We start from the raw sequence: 15,769 nt of genomic DNA, 5'->3' as shown, positions 1-15,769 counted from the left end.
AAGTCAATAATGAATCATCAAATATCAGTGCTATGTAAAAAGCATTGCTAAGTTTCCAGATAACAGAGTAAGACACAATAAACAGCACTACATGTGAATAAATTACCCCTTTCCACATCTGGTCTCTGCTCTTGTTGCGGTCCCCATTTCCAGGAAGATCAACAAGTGTGACATGCTGGAGAAGATCATTGTTAGGGACCCTCACAGTCACACACTTCACCAGTGGCCAATACCACTTCTTTACTTCTTTTCCTTCTCCATTGTTTGATTCACTCCTTGTGTATTTGACTAATTTTGCAGATAGCTCTTTAGCCTGCAATCAACAATACAATCAGATTAAGGCAACGTAAGGCGATTTCATTTGTATGCACAAACTCATAAAAGAATTACAAGAGGATAGGATAAAAAGGAGAGCAAGTGAGAGACATTATCTTTGAAAGTAGCATTCAGTGGTCCACAGATGATTTGTCATTTGTTAAAATCTAAACTGGACATTGGCTTTTCTCTGGGTCTTGTCATCTGAGATGTTGACTGAGACTGTATGTTCTTTGTTTCAAACAGCTATCTCTCCACAAGTGATAGAGCAGTCATTAAACTTGATTGGACAGTACTTTCACAGTGACACATGACTCTGTGATGTCACCGAGCAAACTTGTTCAAAGTTTTGCTCTCCTCACACTCTTGTCCCTGAACCATTGAAGGGTGCACTTGCTCCAAGACTCTTTTCTCTTTTCTCCTGAGCTGCTGACAGGCTCTTGCTCCTTAGACTCTTGCTCTCTTGCTCCTGGACCTCAGCTGAGGTACAACATAGACAGGAGGACCTGCTACGCCCTTCCCCTGTTTTCACACCCCTGTATGCCCACAGCAGGAGCAGAACCTGGAGACCAGAGAAGTCAGTGTGCCAAACACAAGGTTTGCAACTGACTTTCCAGTAACAAGGAGAACCAAGTTCAGTTAGCACCCCAATATCTAACTCTGCAAGGACACCGAGCGACCAGGCTCCTCGAATCTGCACCTTCAGAACAAGGACGCAGCAAAGACTGCTTCTGGAACCACAGCTCTTTCCAGCTTTCATCTGCCAGCTAACAAAAGCAGCACACCACAAAGCGACTCTTCCCTCCATCCATTCTAGGATTGGTAATGTAACAACTGGGCATAACTTTAGTATGGTTGTACAGGCTAAGCAAGACTGTTTAACGTTGTCAATTGTGATTTAATGCTGTTTATTGAGTTATTCTTGTAATTGTTTGCTGTGGGGTTATTGGTTAGTTGGCTTCACCAAAGCTAAGTGATGTTAGTTTGCTAGTGCTTTTCCAAGACAGAGTCTTGCATGCAACTAATCATCCTCTGTACTATCCCAGTACCTTTGCCACACAAATTGCATACACATACATACTCACACATTGAGGCCTCTAGTTTCCCGGCGCAGCATAGGGTGGCGTACCCCGCGCAGAGCTAGTTTCAAGCAGCGCAACCCGAGGCGCGCTCAGTTTGGTAGTTTGGCAGACCGAGGTGCGCTGAGATGGGTGTGGCGGCGCAGCAGGGGGAGGTGTCGACAGATCCAGCTTGCCGCAGTGACAGTTTCGTGCCAAAAGGCTTCGCCGAAGGTGCGCTAAAAGCTCGCCAGCTGAAACCAGGTCTACTGTCAGCGCAGGCGGAGCGCAGCCGGTGTAAGCCGAAGTTTGGCTGACCGGCGGACAGTGCGCACACGTCACCAAAACCTCACAGGCAGGTTTCCAGAATATCAGGCACATTAACAATGCAATAAATACCCAAAAAAACACTATTCAATGCAACTATCTGCAATCAGCACATAAATGTATCTCTATATCGACTGTCCCGTCACATCTGATGTCAGATCAAAGGGGATTGGCACCGTTTGGCACGTTTGGCACGCGTAATGGAAACCCAACCTGATTTGATTAACACAGCTGCAAACTAATGAGTTCACATCCCTCTCAGCCAACCACAAACAGCCACAGCATCAGATAGGGAGTATATATTCAGCATCTGTCATCTTAGAAAAGTCAAAAGAAAAGAAACAGAGTGAGACTGCGAGAGAGAAAGAGAGAGCGCGCGCGCACGAGAGAAACGCAACATTGATTTACAATTGTGGTGACCTCCTCCCAGGCTACCTTTGCATCATCAGCCCGTGGAGGTCTGCTCGCAGTTCCGTATATTCGGACACTGCGAGCTTGGACCTCCCGGACCAAAACATCAGTTTCCTCCTGGGAGAAGTTTGGCCGTCTGACGCTGCTGCTCTCTTCTGCCATGGCGAATTGAGTAAACTCTCATTACGCCTTCGCGCGGTGCATTTAAGGGCAGGGAGAGGGCTCATTTGATTGGTGTGATGTGAATCAGCTGTGTAAAACCCACTCCACGCCTTCTCTCCTCCCTCTTTCCGATTTGCGCAGGTAGGAGAGATGGAGGTGGGAAAGAGGAGTAGCTGCGCCAGGGCGCACAGTGTGCCAAACTTGCAAAACCCGCCTGGCCACACCCAGTTGGCGAAGTGCCGGCCTTGCCTGGTCTGCGAAACTAGAGGCCTGAGTCTCTCTCTCTCTCTCTCTCGCTCTCTCTCTCTCTCTCTCTCTTTGTCGCTTTGCTTTCTTTGTGAATAAATGCATTTGGAATCACACCTGCTGTCTGTTTAATGTTACACAAGAGTGAATGAATGATCATCCTCTGCTATGTCAAGAACTCCAAAATGCTTTGGGCTTTACTATTAATTTTGGTTATGGTTATTTAATATTAAAAATTCCAAATTGATAGTTTGGTGAACTTTATGAAACTGATATCATTAACTGGCTATCATTTTCCCTTAACAGGAATGGTTCCCCACGAGGTGGTTTATTTGTAAATTAGGTCACATTATTTGACATAATTAATAATAATTATCAATAATTATTAATTATTTCCAATAGCCATTTTGATACTATAATTGGAGATCTGTTACGAGGTCTGGTCTGTGTTAAGACTTAGATCCCAACTAAAGAAAAAAGATTAAATTAGTTACATAAATAGGCCTAGTAATAAATATGAAGTGGATTAATCATTTCTTCAGTGCTAATTGGTGGCTAACAGGTTCTTACATAGTGGAACTTAAAAACTGTCACAATTGCAAAACCTTTAGATTTAAACAGCCAGATTTTGATAGACACAATCACCCCAGTTCTGTCTTTATTTAGCAAACCAATGATTTGTTCAATGCACTGACAGTGATTCAATGGGAAAATGTGAAAGAGAAATGTAGATTTGTGGTTTGTCAGCATAAGTGCAAAAACTGACGTTAATTTGTAAAGACTTTAAAAATAGGAACCATCAATAGACTGAATAGAAGTGGGCCAAGTACTGATCCTTGTGGTACTCCACGGGTCCTGCTGGGAAGTTAAGTTGCTTATTGGGATTAAATAATTACTATTAGAAATATGGACTGGAGAATAATAACTTTTTTCGTTACCTACAAGTTCGAGATTACATACGGAAATACTTAAAAGATTTTGAAACTGGAACGCAATCAAAAATAGATGATTGTCTGAAACTGTCACCAAATGAAAGTAAGTTGATTTCCCACATTTACAATACTCTTTTATCAACGAATTCTCCCTCTTCCAAAAAATTTCAAGTAGAAGTGGGAAGGAGACTTTGGTGAACTAATTTTAGATGATTTATGGGAAAAAAAGCCTTGAGAATATACATACTTGCTCAAATAATGCAAAACATTGTCTCATCCACTTTAAAATTATACACAGGCTTTACGATTCAAAGGAGAAACTACATAGCATAAACCCAGAGGTGTCGCCTATGTGTGACAAATGTCAATCTTCTGTGGCAACACTTGTACATAGATTTGCTCTATGTCCAAAGATACAATCTTTTTGGATTGATATCTGCAACATAATGTCTATGGTCATGAACACCAGGATTAAGCCTGTGGGTTCTGCTCATTATTCTTGGGATATCTGAAATCTTCAGAAAGATAAACGTGACACAGCAACGTTTTCTCTCTTATTGCCTCATAACAGCAAAGAAACTAATTCTTATACTATGGAAGAACACATCTGTCCCTACGTCCAAGATGTGGCTAGAGGACTTAACTAATACACTCCATTTGGAAAGGATGGGATTTGCCCTGAACGATAGGCTTCAACAATTTAATAAAATCTGGAAACCCCTCATATCTTATCTTGCAACTGTAACAAATGGTATCAACCCAAAAATTATTGCAACAACTTAAGAGATATAATTGAGCACAGGAATTTTTCTATCACAATGTTATAAGCCCCCATACACTCTAAACTTTCAAAGTTTAAAAAAGTGCATAACCCAAATATAATGTTTATTACAGATTTGCTCCTGGAAAAACTTGACACACAGCGCTGATCCTTAGCTGAGCTAAGGATCCCCTGTCCCCCTCCAAAAAAAGACAAAAGTCTTATCTTACTCACTGATTCAGAAGTCAAAAGCTTTCTCTTGGATTGGAGAAATTCTGGAACTTCTTTAAAATACTTGTTATCTATGAGGTTTTCAAGGGATTTGTCTTTCCATTCTTCTCCATACAGCGCTGACAGCTTGTCAGCAGTGTCATGATCCTCGTCATCTTCCTGATCATCTTCTCGATTGGCGTTATCCCCAAGGAAATTTAACAAAGACCACAACTCATCTTTCCACTCCTTAAAATGAATTAATTTATTTCAGTGTAATTCAAATATCATGTGAAATAATCAGCAACTATATTTTTGCAGCTAATTTTCAGTTTGCTTCAAGTGAACATAAATACAGTATTTTTAACTAATTTTACCTCTTTTGTAATGAACTCTATGTCTGCCTCATATCTTTGGTGTAGCATGTTAGCCTCCACTTTAATCATGACTGTGGTACATGCTTTGACCCTCCCATAAGGCAAGAGATTCTTCTCTCCAATGACAGCATTTATCAGAGAGCTCTTTCCAGCCCCAGTTTTACCAAAGACACCGACCAGCTCCCTCTTGTCGATCTTCAAATCCTTAATTTTCTTCCTGTTGTACAAGAGGTTGAACATGAGTTAATTGATCAATTTGGAAAATAAACAAACACTGAAAGAACGTGTCAACATAGAAAAACATCTACAGTATGACCAGCCTACTGAAACAGCTGTAATCAATATTTTCATATTAATTAGTTTGAATGTCAACTTGCATGTGAGAAGGGTCACCAAGAGATGACACCACACAGAGTTATCACCAGACTTTGAGGTTCCCCTCAGCTTTACAGGGCTTTATATCGTCTTTCGCTTATTGGTTTCAGTTTTTCACCATTCAAGGCAGACTGAAGTTCTATATGACCTGGGTTCAGTTTCACAAAGATAGACTTTGACTATATGGCTTTGATCAAACTAACAGTCAAGTTTCATACAGACATCTAATGATGTCACAAAGCTATCTAGTCCTAGGGTATCTTCAGTAGGACTAATTTGCCATGAACTCTGGAAAATTCTGAATTAAAATTGTTTTTGTTTTTTGTTTTTAATTTGATTTACACAGCCCTTCCCATTTAAATACCCAATTGTGGTAATTAAACTACTTTAGCGGCTGGCAAGCCCAAGCTGTTTCTAGAGGACACACACCCTGGCTGCCTGGGTTGTGTGAACCTAAATTTCTGTCAAGCACCAATTATTATCCACTTGATTGTATTGTTTTAGGAAATTTTAAGAAAATTAAGCCTGATCCTCCTGTCTTCCTGTAGGGTTCCCTGGAGGCAGCCAGTGGGGGCACCAAGGACAGTTGCATGCGGTGTAACACCAGGGTTTGTAGTTAAGTGGTGTGTAGTGCCAGTGGAATTTGACCACCTTTAGATTGGGTGAGGTGTGTCTCGTGGTTGTAGCAATTAACTTGTAACTATCTGCCTTTGGTGCCACATTGTGCTGCCCTCTGACTGTCTTCTCTACCTTCAGCCTCTCTTTTAGTAGGACCAGGGAATAAATTATTTCTTATTGATTTTAAGGCAGACAGAAAAAGAGGAAATAATAAAACTGCTTGAACTGGTTATTTTGACTGCTGTGTTCTACGGTCTACAAAAACTCTTTCCTCATTACTCACTCCCAAACATCGTTAACAAACCACAGATGATGAGCCATGTTTTCCTCTTTTTTTTTTCATCAGATGCCGCTGGTCAGCAGACAATTACCATGGAAACATGGCTCTTAGTTCTGAAAGAGCCTGAGGAAAAGGTGGCTAACTTTTTTATAAAAAGTCAGTATGTGCTTTTTGTGAAACTGTCCAACTTGCATTGACTAATTTAAGAGCAAAATAAAGACTGACTCAACAAGGCAGAGTGAGACCAGGTCCATATAACACAGAATATGGAATACGAAAAACTCAATACTTACTTGAGGAACTGATTGAGTTTGTTGTCTTGGTCTGGTAGCCTTTTTTGGACATATCTCATGATGGTTTTCACATCAGACAGTATAAAGCCTTCTGTCAGTGTAAAAGCAACGAACCATTCAGCAGGAACCAGTGTATAAAGTTAGCAGTACTGCATAATCAGGTGTCTTGTTACATAAAAAAGGAGAAAAAGAATCCCTCTCAGAGTGTATTATCTGGGTTAATACATTATCCAGTTAAAGCCTCATTTCTTATTTACTCAGCACCAGTGCCCGGTTGCATTTAATGCTTAAAGTTTTTAATTTAAAGTCAAGGTAAAGAAAAATCAATCATTTCTTTCTTAACACATTATACATTTTAGAAAATACTTGTTGAAATGGGGAAAGACGGGGAACTGTGTAGTACTGCATTGTGGAGTTAGACTGGTAAATAGTTTTTCACCATTTTTGTGTTCAGGATTTTTGGGTGGGCCTAAAATAATGGCTTGATGACACAATGGAGCCATCCTTATCACCATATAAAAACTACATCGCCAGCTTGTAGTAGTATTTACTGAAGCCAAGATATTAACAGACATTTTCTATAGAAGCACATAAAGGTACATACAAAGTATAACCCTATGGTAGGCTGCCATTGTTTAGAAAGTATTAGAAATACCTGAGTATGACCCTGGTCTAGGTTCACATTGTTGTTTTCTGGTTGGTGATTGCCATTTGCTGGACTTGCCCTGAAGATCCAACTTTCTCTTCACTTATTGGATTGAAAAAAAAGAAAGAAAAGAAAGCAAAAAACAAGTTTATTGCATGTGCCTCTCACAAAAACAAAAAGTGGCCCCTGAAAGGCTCCTCTAAAATGTGCAGTTTGATCACACATCATAATGCCACAGATCTGCCAAGTTTTGAGGGTTTGTGCTGTTGGCATGCTGATTGCACGAATTTTGACCAGAGATGTTGCCTTGGAACTTAATGTTCATTTCAATATCATAAGATGTCTCCAATGTCATTTCCCTAAATTTGGAAGTACGTCTAATGAAACAACTGCACAAGTCAGTTATGATAATATACTGCTGCCAGGGCAAGATTTGTGCAGAAATTCTTTGGTTGCATTAGCTTTTTCTGGTGGCTGGTCTCAGACGATCTTGCAGGGGTGTAGAGGTCCTGGGCTGATGTGGTCACGTGGTCTGCATTGTGAGGCTGGTTGGATGTACTGCCAAATTAAGGGAAACAACATTGTAGACAGCTTGTGATAGTGAAATGAATATTCAGCTGACGGGCAACAGCTCTGGTGGACATTCTTACAGTCAGCATGCCGATGGCACGCTCCCTCAAAGCTTGTGACATATGTGGTTTTATGTTGTGTTTATGTTATGTTGTTGTGTCATGAAACTGCACATTTAAGAATAACCTTTTATTGTGACCATCCTAAGGCAAAGAAAGGGAGCCAAAAAAAAAGTTAAATTTTTGTATCTCACCTTTATCACTTGAAGCACTGGTGGATGGACAAACCTGAGGTTGAACATGTAAATTTGTCTTTTAAAACAATGTTTTAAAAGTGGTGGTTGACCAGCCAGCCTGGTTAAGTAGCCTTCTAGCTAGCAATGTTGCCAGGTTGGTCCAAACAATCAATATTAGTCTTGAATAAAATGAATATTGAAAATAGTATAAATGTCTGCACTATGACGAACCAGGCCAAACTTTTGTCAACCCAGCAAATTAATTTATTCCATCCTAAAGCTGCCCAGTTGGGTGGAAAATCACCTGATCTGGCAACATTTCTTGGAAAAATTGTCTGCCCCAGATGCAGCTGTTTTTGGCGTGTCAATGATACGACCACCAGGAAATCCTAACATATTTCATATATTGCCATCAGGCAGAGAAACGTACGCCCCTTCACACAGAGACAAAGAATATAGGCAGCGCTTTTTCATTAGTCATCATATGAAATAAAGTTTTATAAAATCAGTTTCAAATCAAAATCAAACAGACATCTGAAGAACATGATATTAGTTCATTACAATACAACTGAGAACATGGCTGCCATGTCAAATAGTTGGGCAACAGTGCCTTAGATGATACTTAACTGTGTGAAACTGTTTTCAACTTACTTGAGCAGGAGAATCAACTGTTTTTGGATTTGTTGTGTTTTGTTTCTTCTAGTAACAAAAGAAAATAGTTGCAAATCAATAATAGTTAAAGTTGCTGTTTGTCACTCTGGAGGAAGATAGTTGACTGCTGAGTCTCATTCCCAGGTCGTCAAATACAGACACTTTAGGTTGGTAGTTGGACTGAACAATCAACTCAAAGCACCAGTATTTGACGACCTGGGAATGAGACTCAACGATCAACTATCTTCCTCCAGAGTGACAAACAGCACCTTTAGGAAATGTTACATTCTCTTTAATGTAATTGTTGTCAATGAGATTTTTGTATTATGTTTATTGTTAATTGTCTTTACAGTGCAGAACATTACCTTTAACAACTCTAGTCTCTTCTTGAATTTTGCCCCAGGTCCCAGTTTTGGGATCAAGTCAGTGATTTCTTGATGACCACAAAAATAAAGACTTTCCTTGTCAATGCATTGATCTGTAATTAACAAAATGTTCAATTGAATCATAGCAATGCAAAACTAAAACTAATTTCAAATTGCTGCAGAAATATATAAGAAGGGACATAGGTGTGAGCATTACAGCCACACAGTGCTGCATTGTAGAGTTAGACTTTTGAGTAGTTTCAGTGTCTTGCAATTTTGGGTGGACCTAAAATAATGGCTTGATGACACACTGGAGCCATCATTATTATAATCACTCCCACACCATATAAAAACTGCGTCACTATCTACAAAGTTCCTAGTGCACGAGTAAACTTTACAATGTTGACAACAGTGTAATAGCTATTACCACTGACATGTTAATGCAGCCGAGCTAGCTACGGTAAACATCTGGCCTACTCCTTCCAACAGATTAATTAGGATTTCTCACAACTAATAAAACCAGACTAACTTATTCAGCAAACATTTAACAAGCTGTGCATCACTCGTAGTATCCAGTGGATTTTCACACTCCTGAAAAATGTGTCCTCTCTTCCTCCTCCTCCGTCACCATAAATTCAACCATTGTCTTATGTTCCACATATTTTTTCAATTAAGAGACTGGTATGGTCCCTAAATTTTTCCTGCAGGAAATGGTTACAGACCATATAGCAACCAATAAGGGAATACTTAAAGCCGAGGGCAAACACTTAGAGATCAAAGAGTTTGCCCTTACAACATCCCAAGGACATTCTAATGGTGATGTTATATCAGAAGCATACTGTATGTATTGTTGCATGTTACTGTACAGTATGTATTGTATTGTATAGATAGATGTAGTTTAATCCTTAGGGTATGCATGCTGTTGACTGTTTGAGTTGTACTGATAAGATTTTAACAAACAACCAATGAAATAATATTTACTGAAGCCATGATATTAACAGACATTTTCTATACAAGTAAAAAATGACATTATATAAAAGTATAAGCCTGTGGGAGGCTGCCATTGTTCAGAAAGTATTGGAAATACCTGAGTATGACCGCGGTCTAGGTTCACATCGTTGTTTCTTGGTCGATGATTGCCATTTGCTGGACTCGCCCTGAAAATCCAACTTTCTCTTTTCTTATTGGATGGGAAAAAAAGCAAAAACAAAAAAAAAGTTTGTTGCATGTACCTCTCACATAATTGAAACATGGTCTCAATATACCAAACAAAAAGGAAAGTGTTGCGTTTAAATTGTTGTTTAGTAGAGTTGCCTAGTCAAAGCAAGATATTGTTGCATTAAAAACACATGTGAACACTACATGTAATCATTAAGATACTGTGTATCTCACCTTTATCACTTGAAGCACTGGTGGATGGACGAACCTGAGGTTGAACAAGTAAATTTGTGTTTGATCAAGAAAATATATTTCCATAGCATTTGTCCTCCAACAGGGCTCTACAGGCTTAAACACAATTTACAATTCACACACCAAAATTTGCATTAATGTTCTCATTCAGTCTGGGATGAGCCGGGTGAAACCCTGGGAAGTGGAGTCCAGAGAAGAGCTAACAGGTGATCAAGTTCAGTGTCCTTTTCCCCCTAGTCAACATTGTGATTCAATGACATGATTCTCCAGTCAAGAGTCTCAGTCTTTGTCTCAGGACTCTTCAGTGCCTAAAATGGAATAGTGACTTTTCCTAGGTGGGGCTACGGCACTGTAGGTAACTCTGTATATTCTGGCCGTTTTTGTCTTCTTAAACATTTGTATTTTGAAAGTATTTCTCCTGTCACAGAAACTGAGACTGAAGTTTGTGTTTTGGATGTTATTATCATACTGTTGATGATGTGTCCTTGTTTTTATTCCAGTACTCTGCACAGATTTGACACCTGCCCGCCCACCTGCTCTTATCCAACAACTCTCTGAAGCTCAGTCATATGATCATATTTTCCCCTCAGTTTACTGAATACAAACGTTCAAACAGACATCTGAAGAACATGATATTAGTTCATTACAATACAACTGAGAACATGACTGCCATGTCAAATAGTTGGGCAACAGTGCCTTAGATGATACTTAACTGTGTGAAACTGTTTTCAACTTACTTGAGCAGGAGAATCAACTGTTTTTGGATTTGTTGTGTTTTGTTTCTTCTAGTAACAAAAGAAAATAGTTGCAAATCAATAATAGTTAAAGTTGCTGTTTGTCACTCTGGAGGAAGATAGTTGACTGCTGAGTCTCATTCCCAGGTCGTCAAATACAGACACTTTAGGTTGGTAGTTGGACTGAACAATCAACTCAAAGCACCAGTATTTGACGACCTGGGAATGAGACTCAACGATCAACTATCTTCCTCCAGAGTGACAAACAGCACCTTTAGGAAATGTTACATTCTCTTTAATGTAATTGTTGTCAATGAGATTTTTGTATTATGTTTATTGTTAATTGTCTTTACAGTGCAGAACATTACCTTTAACAACTCTAGTCTCTTCTTGAATTTTGCCCCAGGTCCCAGTTTTGGGATCAAGTCAGTGATTTCTTGATGACCAAGACAGTAAAGATTTTTCTTGTCAATGCGTTGAGCTGTAATCAAAAAATATTCAGTTAAATCATAGTAATGCAAAACTAAAACTAATTTCAAATTGCTGCAGAAATATATGATATGAGAAGGGAAATAGGTGTGAGCATTACAGCCACACAGTGCTGATAGCCTGGTTGTATGATTATATTGATTGTATTTTATGTTAGTGAGGATTCTCAGTCATCCAGGTCATGGTAATCTTAAGTGCTATATCGTAGGTAACTGGACTTGCTTGAGTTTCTTGAAGATGTTTCACCTTACAGCAACTCTATTCAATTGGTGGCACGCGGGCCTCATGCAACTCAGAAGCAACCTCTGAGTGGCCCATTAAACGGCCTGGAGCAAAATTAATCAAGACCATAATAATATGTTATTGGCTCTTTTATCGTTACTTTTTAAAGTTTTGGTTTCATGGATCATCATGCTGCAGCCTTCTTCTTGCTCTCTGCATGTCAGCGCTGACCTCCTCCCCACAGCACACACACGCAAACACAACAGAGTGAAGTCATACAACAGAAGAGAGGCCGCAGTACTACTGTTACTGTGAGTAAGTGCAATAAAACCTCTGCCAGTAAAAAGCCAATACTTTATGTAGAAAGCCATATTTCAATCCACTCTGTCCACAGTCTCTCATTTACTGCTATTATGGTTTATGATCATGGTTTTCACAAGCACATCACACAAGTGGAGCTAACTAAAATTAAAGCTGTCTGTAGTCTAACACTGTATCTGAAGATGTACCTGAGGCAGCCGACCTGCAGACAGTGAGTGTCCTCAGTAGAGGGGGGACAGAGAGCCGGATGAATGACTGATACTGATGTTTGTGTGCTTCATGCTTAGATAACGTTACGTGATGTCAGGAGGAATATTAATTTTATTGACATGCTAGTCTTTTTTCCAGTGAGATATTTTTGAGTTTATATAGTGACTTTGTTGTTGTAAACATGAGTGTTGCTGCCATGGACTGTATACAACTATATCCTGTGTATTTAACATAAAAGGAAAGCATCAGGAGGTGAGGTGTGTGCATGTGTGTGTGGAGGAGAGGGAGATGCTGGTAGAGAGATAGAGCATTATGTTGTGCTCCTCGGTCAGATATATATCTGATCAAGGAGTGTGTGTGTGTGTGTGTGTGTGTGTGTAAGAATCTCCATTAATCACACAATTTAAGTGTGATAAGTCTTATTGACTGACCGTCAGCTGTGTGTATGCAGAGAAGGAGAGGGGCAGAGGGAGCAGAGCTGTGGAAACATCCTGCAGTCCAACATACTATCATGCGTTTAACTAACACATTAGACGGATAGATAGAGAAAGGCGATGTTTAGAGAGCAAGCCCAAATAACTCCACTTTAGAAACAAACCCAAAATTGGTAAGCAACTTTACAAAAAATAAGCCCAAAGTTGTTGCTTCTAAGCGGACCTGACAACCCTGCTTGTGTGCTTCTGAATACCCGCCCTACTCTGCCTCTGATTGGTTTATGATGAAATGTTATTCTCCCTAAGCCAATCATCATCACTTATGCGGTTGTCTCTCCCTTCCTTCCCCCTCACCTGCCCTCACCAAAGAAAAAAAACTTAAGAGCTCCGCTGAGAAGGAGCTTGCTTGGGTGAAAGCCGCTTCAGTGAACTCAAGTAAAGCTGACTAATGGCGCATTTTATTGTGAGTAACGGTAACGGCGTTATGACGGGGGAGACAGTAACTTTTTTGATTACTCGTTACTGAAAAAAATAGCGCCGTTAGTAACGCCGTTATTCCCATCACTGCTCATCAGTCACTCAGTGCTTTAAAAGGCTGGAGGAGGAGATGTAACGGCTCAGTTGCCACTTGCCACCTGGTCGTCAGCAGAGAGGAACAGATGAGATGAAGCATAGCAATGTGGTGAGGAGAAGAGAACACATCCGGCACAGAGCATCCATGGCCCGGGTAGCTGCCCCATCTTCCCAGGCTGCTGCGACAGACACACCGCAACATCATCCCCTCACAGCAGAGGTGCTTAGGTGCAGATCCCAGAGAGGGCTTTGCGTCAGGACAGAGACAGAGAATCCAGCAATTGTGCTAGTGTAAGCAATCACAGTTGCTGGAATTACAGTGCTGTTCTCATTCATGAATGTTGTGATCGGCGTGGGTCTGTTAGAAAACAAATCTCAACTTTCATAGCAGTATTGAATAACAAATTTTACATTATTTTCTCAGCTTGGTGCAATGGTGACAGCATTGAATGTCATGCAGGTGGGTTCATGGCAACAGCCCATCCAGTAGTACTGTTGAGGCTACTGCACATGTGGCACTTTCAGAGGTGGTTTTCCATCTTTTGCTTGGATGCCAAAAAGCACACGCAGCGCTTGGTTGGTAGCCTCCTACATCATGGCGTTCACAGATGTGTCCCTATCAGTATAGGGATGGACCTGCCTGGGGAGAGCAGTTGGTTGTGTGTGGCCTCCAACGGAGGTCTCACATCAACCTCCTCAAGCTACAGGTAGTGTTTCTTGTCCCCCCAAAGCTTTAGGTCCCTGACACAGGGAAAGCACCTGTTGGTGAGGCCTGACAACCACACCATGGTGGCCTACATCAATAGGCAGGGCTGAGTTTGGTCCACTGCTCTGTTGAGGATGGCAGAGAACTTGTGGTTTTGGGCCTCAAAGTACTTGTTGTCTCTGAAAGCTCTTCACATTCCAGGACTGTGGAAGTGGAGGCCTCACCTGAGGTGGTGAGGCAGATCTGGACTCGGTTCAGGAAAGCAGAAGTGGGTCTGAGGCAGATCTGGACTCGGTTCAGGAAAGCAGAAGTGGGTCTGACTACCCTATGAGGGGGACAGGGTGGCAAAATTCCATCTGCTCTGCCCATTTCATGTGTTGGCATGTTATCTCCCAAACCTNGGTGGTGAGGCAGATCTGGACTCGGTTCAGGAAAGCAGAAGTGGGTCTGTTTGCCAGCCGACTACCCTATGAGGGGGACAGGGTGGCAAAATTCCATCTGCTCTGCCCATTTCATGTGTTGGCATTTTATCTCCCAAACCTACAGGCAGGGATACTCCCACTGGGATGGACGAGAAAGCTGGTGAATCAGATCAATTCAATGTTATTTTCTGATTGTTTCACAGCGGTTATGTTCTAAGGCACAAACACGCCCACATCCCCACACACCTCCGCTCAACATTGAGGTTGTACTCCGCACCACTTGATTTGGTCTGAATATTGTTGCCATCTTGCTGTGTCTCTGCTCTCTGTGCCAGTGTGCAGCGCAGCAGAGACAGACAGCGGAGTTATTTAAACTCGTTATGTTACTGTAAGTGCCGTAAAAGCTTCGCAAATTAAAAAGCCAAGAAGAGTAATTTATCACTGTGATCTGTGCAAAAGATGGACAGACTCCAAATTACGAAAAATATTGCCGTAAAAAGTGTAATTTGCATCAATTTGCAACGATATAAACAATAGAGCAAAATGTGAAACGATAGACATTTTTCTCTCGCCACACGATATATATCGTCATATTGCACAGCCCTAGATGGATGCACACTCCACAAGTGGTGTGACAGTGTCAGCCGCCTTGTTCAGTAGAGTGCGTGTCGAGGACATATACAGCAGTGTCGTTGTTTACCTTAGTTCTATTAGCACAGGCGGAGCCCTCTACCTTGGGGCCATGGCTCGTTGAGGAGGATGAAGGATGTGCGGTGGCGGGCACACCCCCTATTATATACTATGTTCAGGTAGGCATGTCCTGATTGGCTGGCTATGTTTATTCAGATTCAGTGTGTGAATGCAAGCTTGGGATTGGAGGAGTCGTATTAATCATAAAACGTACAAGATCTTTACTCATACTGTTTTTTACTTTCTAAACACAGACAAGAATTGTCAGGATTTGTCAACACTGATCACTCCCTTTGTCTTAAAAATATGTCTGTCAATGGTAAGTCAGCACTGTGCTACAGAAACATGTTGCAGCATTTTTTATGTCTGTATGAGTAGATACCAACATTGTATAATATTTGTGCCCAACACAGAAGCATTAAAAGACATTTCAGTATTACCTTGAAATGTTTCTATCCACTCACTGAGACCCCATTCAGTTAATTTGTTCCGAACAAAACCATCCATGACGAAGAACAGCAACTGTAAGGTAAAGAGAAATAAACAAAAATTATGTTTTGATCAACCATTACTGCTTGGCATTTTGGAAACAGTTACAATCAGTTATAGTTCATTAAAGGAAAAGAAGGGGTCATGAGACTGATAATGGCATTCTGACAAAAGTGTCCTCAGCAAATATTTGGTGGAAAGTTACATCACAAATAACTGACCATCTGTCGTTTCTTTC

At 40.8% G+C, this 15,769-nt stretch overlaps 1 protein-coding gene and 1 long non-coding RNA gene across 2 annotated transcripts in view; both read right to left on the bottom strand.

Moving 5' to 3' along the window:
• LOC126406154 (nuclear GTPase SLIP-GC-like) overlaps positions 1-15,769 on the bottom strand; it is an 82,058-nt gene that overhangs the window by 14,940 nt on the left and 51,349 nt on the right. The window contains exons 5-14 of the mRNA XM_050070331.1: positions 10,224-10,257; positions 9,919-10,011; positions 8,832-8,899; positions 8,467-8,514; positions 7,834-7,867; positions 7,020-7,112; positions 6,365-6,455; positions 4,799-5,015; positions 4,446-4,670; positions 107-313 (exon numbers count right to left, since the gene is read on the bottom strand). Coding sequence (XP_049926288.1) covers positions 107-313; positions 4,446-4,670; positions 4,799-5,015; positions 6,365-6,455; positions 7,020-7,112; positions 7,834-7,867; positions 8,467-8,514; positions 8,832-8,899; positions 9,919-10,011; positions 10,224-10,257 — 1,110 coding nt within the window. The remainder of the gene's footprint in view (positions 1-106; positions 314-4,445; positions 4,671-4,798; positions 5,016-6,364; positions 6,456-7,019; positions 7,113-7,833; positions 7,868-8,466; positions 8,515-8,831; positions 8,900-9,918; positions 10,012-10,223; positions 10,258-15,769) is intronic.
• Positions 11,381-15,769, bottom strand: part of LOC126405131 (uncharacterized) — a 17,530-nt gene continuing 13,141 nt past the window's right edge. The window contains exons 2-3 of the long non-coding RNA XR_007571557.1: positions 15,483-15,564; positions 11,381-11,456 (exon numbers count right to left, since the gene is read on the bottom strand). This is a non-coding gene — a long non-coding RNA (uncharacterized LOC126405131). The remainder of the gene's footprint in view (positions 11,457-15,482; positions 15,565-15,769) is intronic.

The sequence above is a fragment of the Epinephelus moara genome, chromosome 18 (assembly GCF_006386435.1).
Source record: "Epinephelus moara isolate mb chromosome 18, YSFRI_EMoa_1.0, whole genome shotgun sequence".
Classification (NCBI taxonomy): domain Eukaryota; kingdom Metazoa; phylum Chordata; class Actinopteri; order Perciformes; family Serranidae; genus Epinephelus; species Epinephelus moara.
This window is presented reverse-complemented; position numbering and strand designations above follow the sequence as displayed.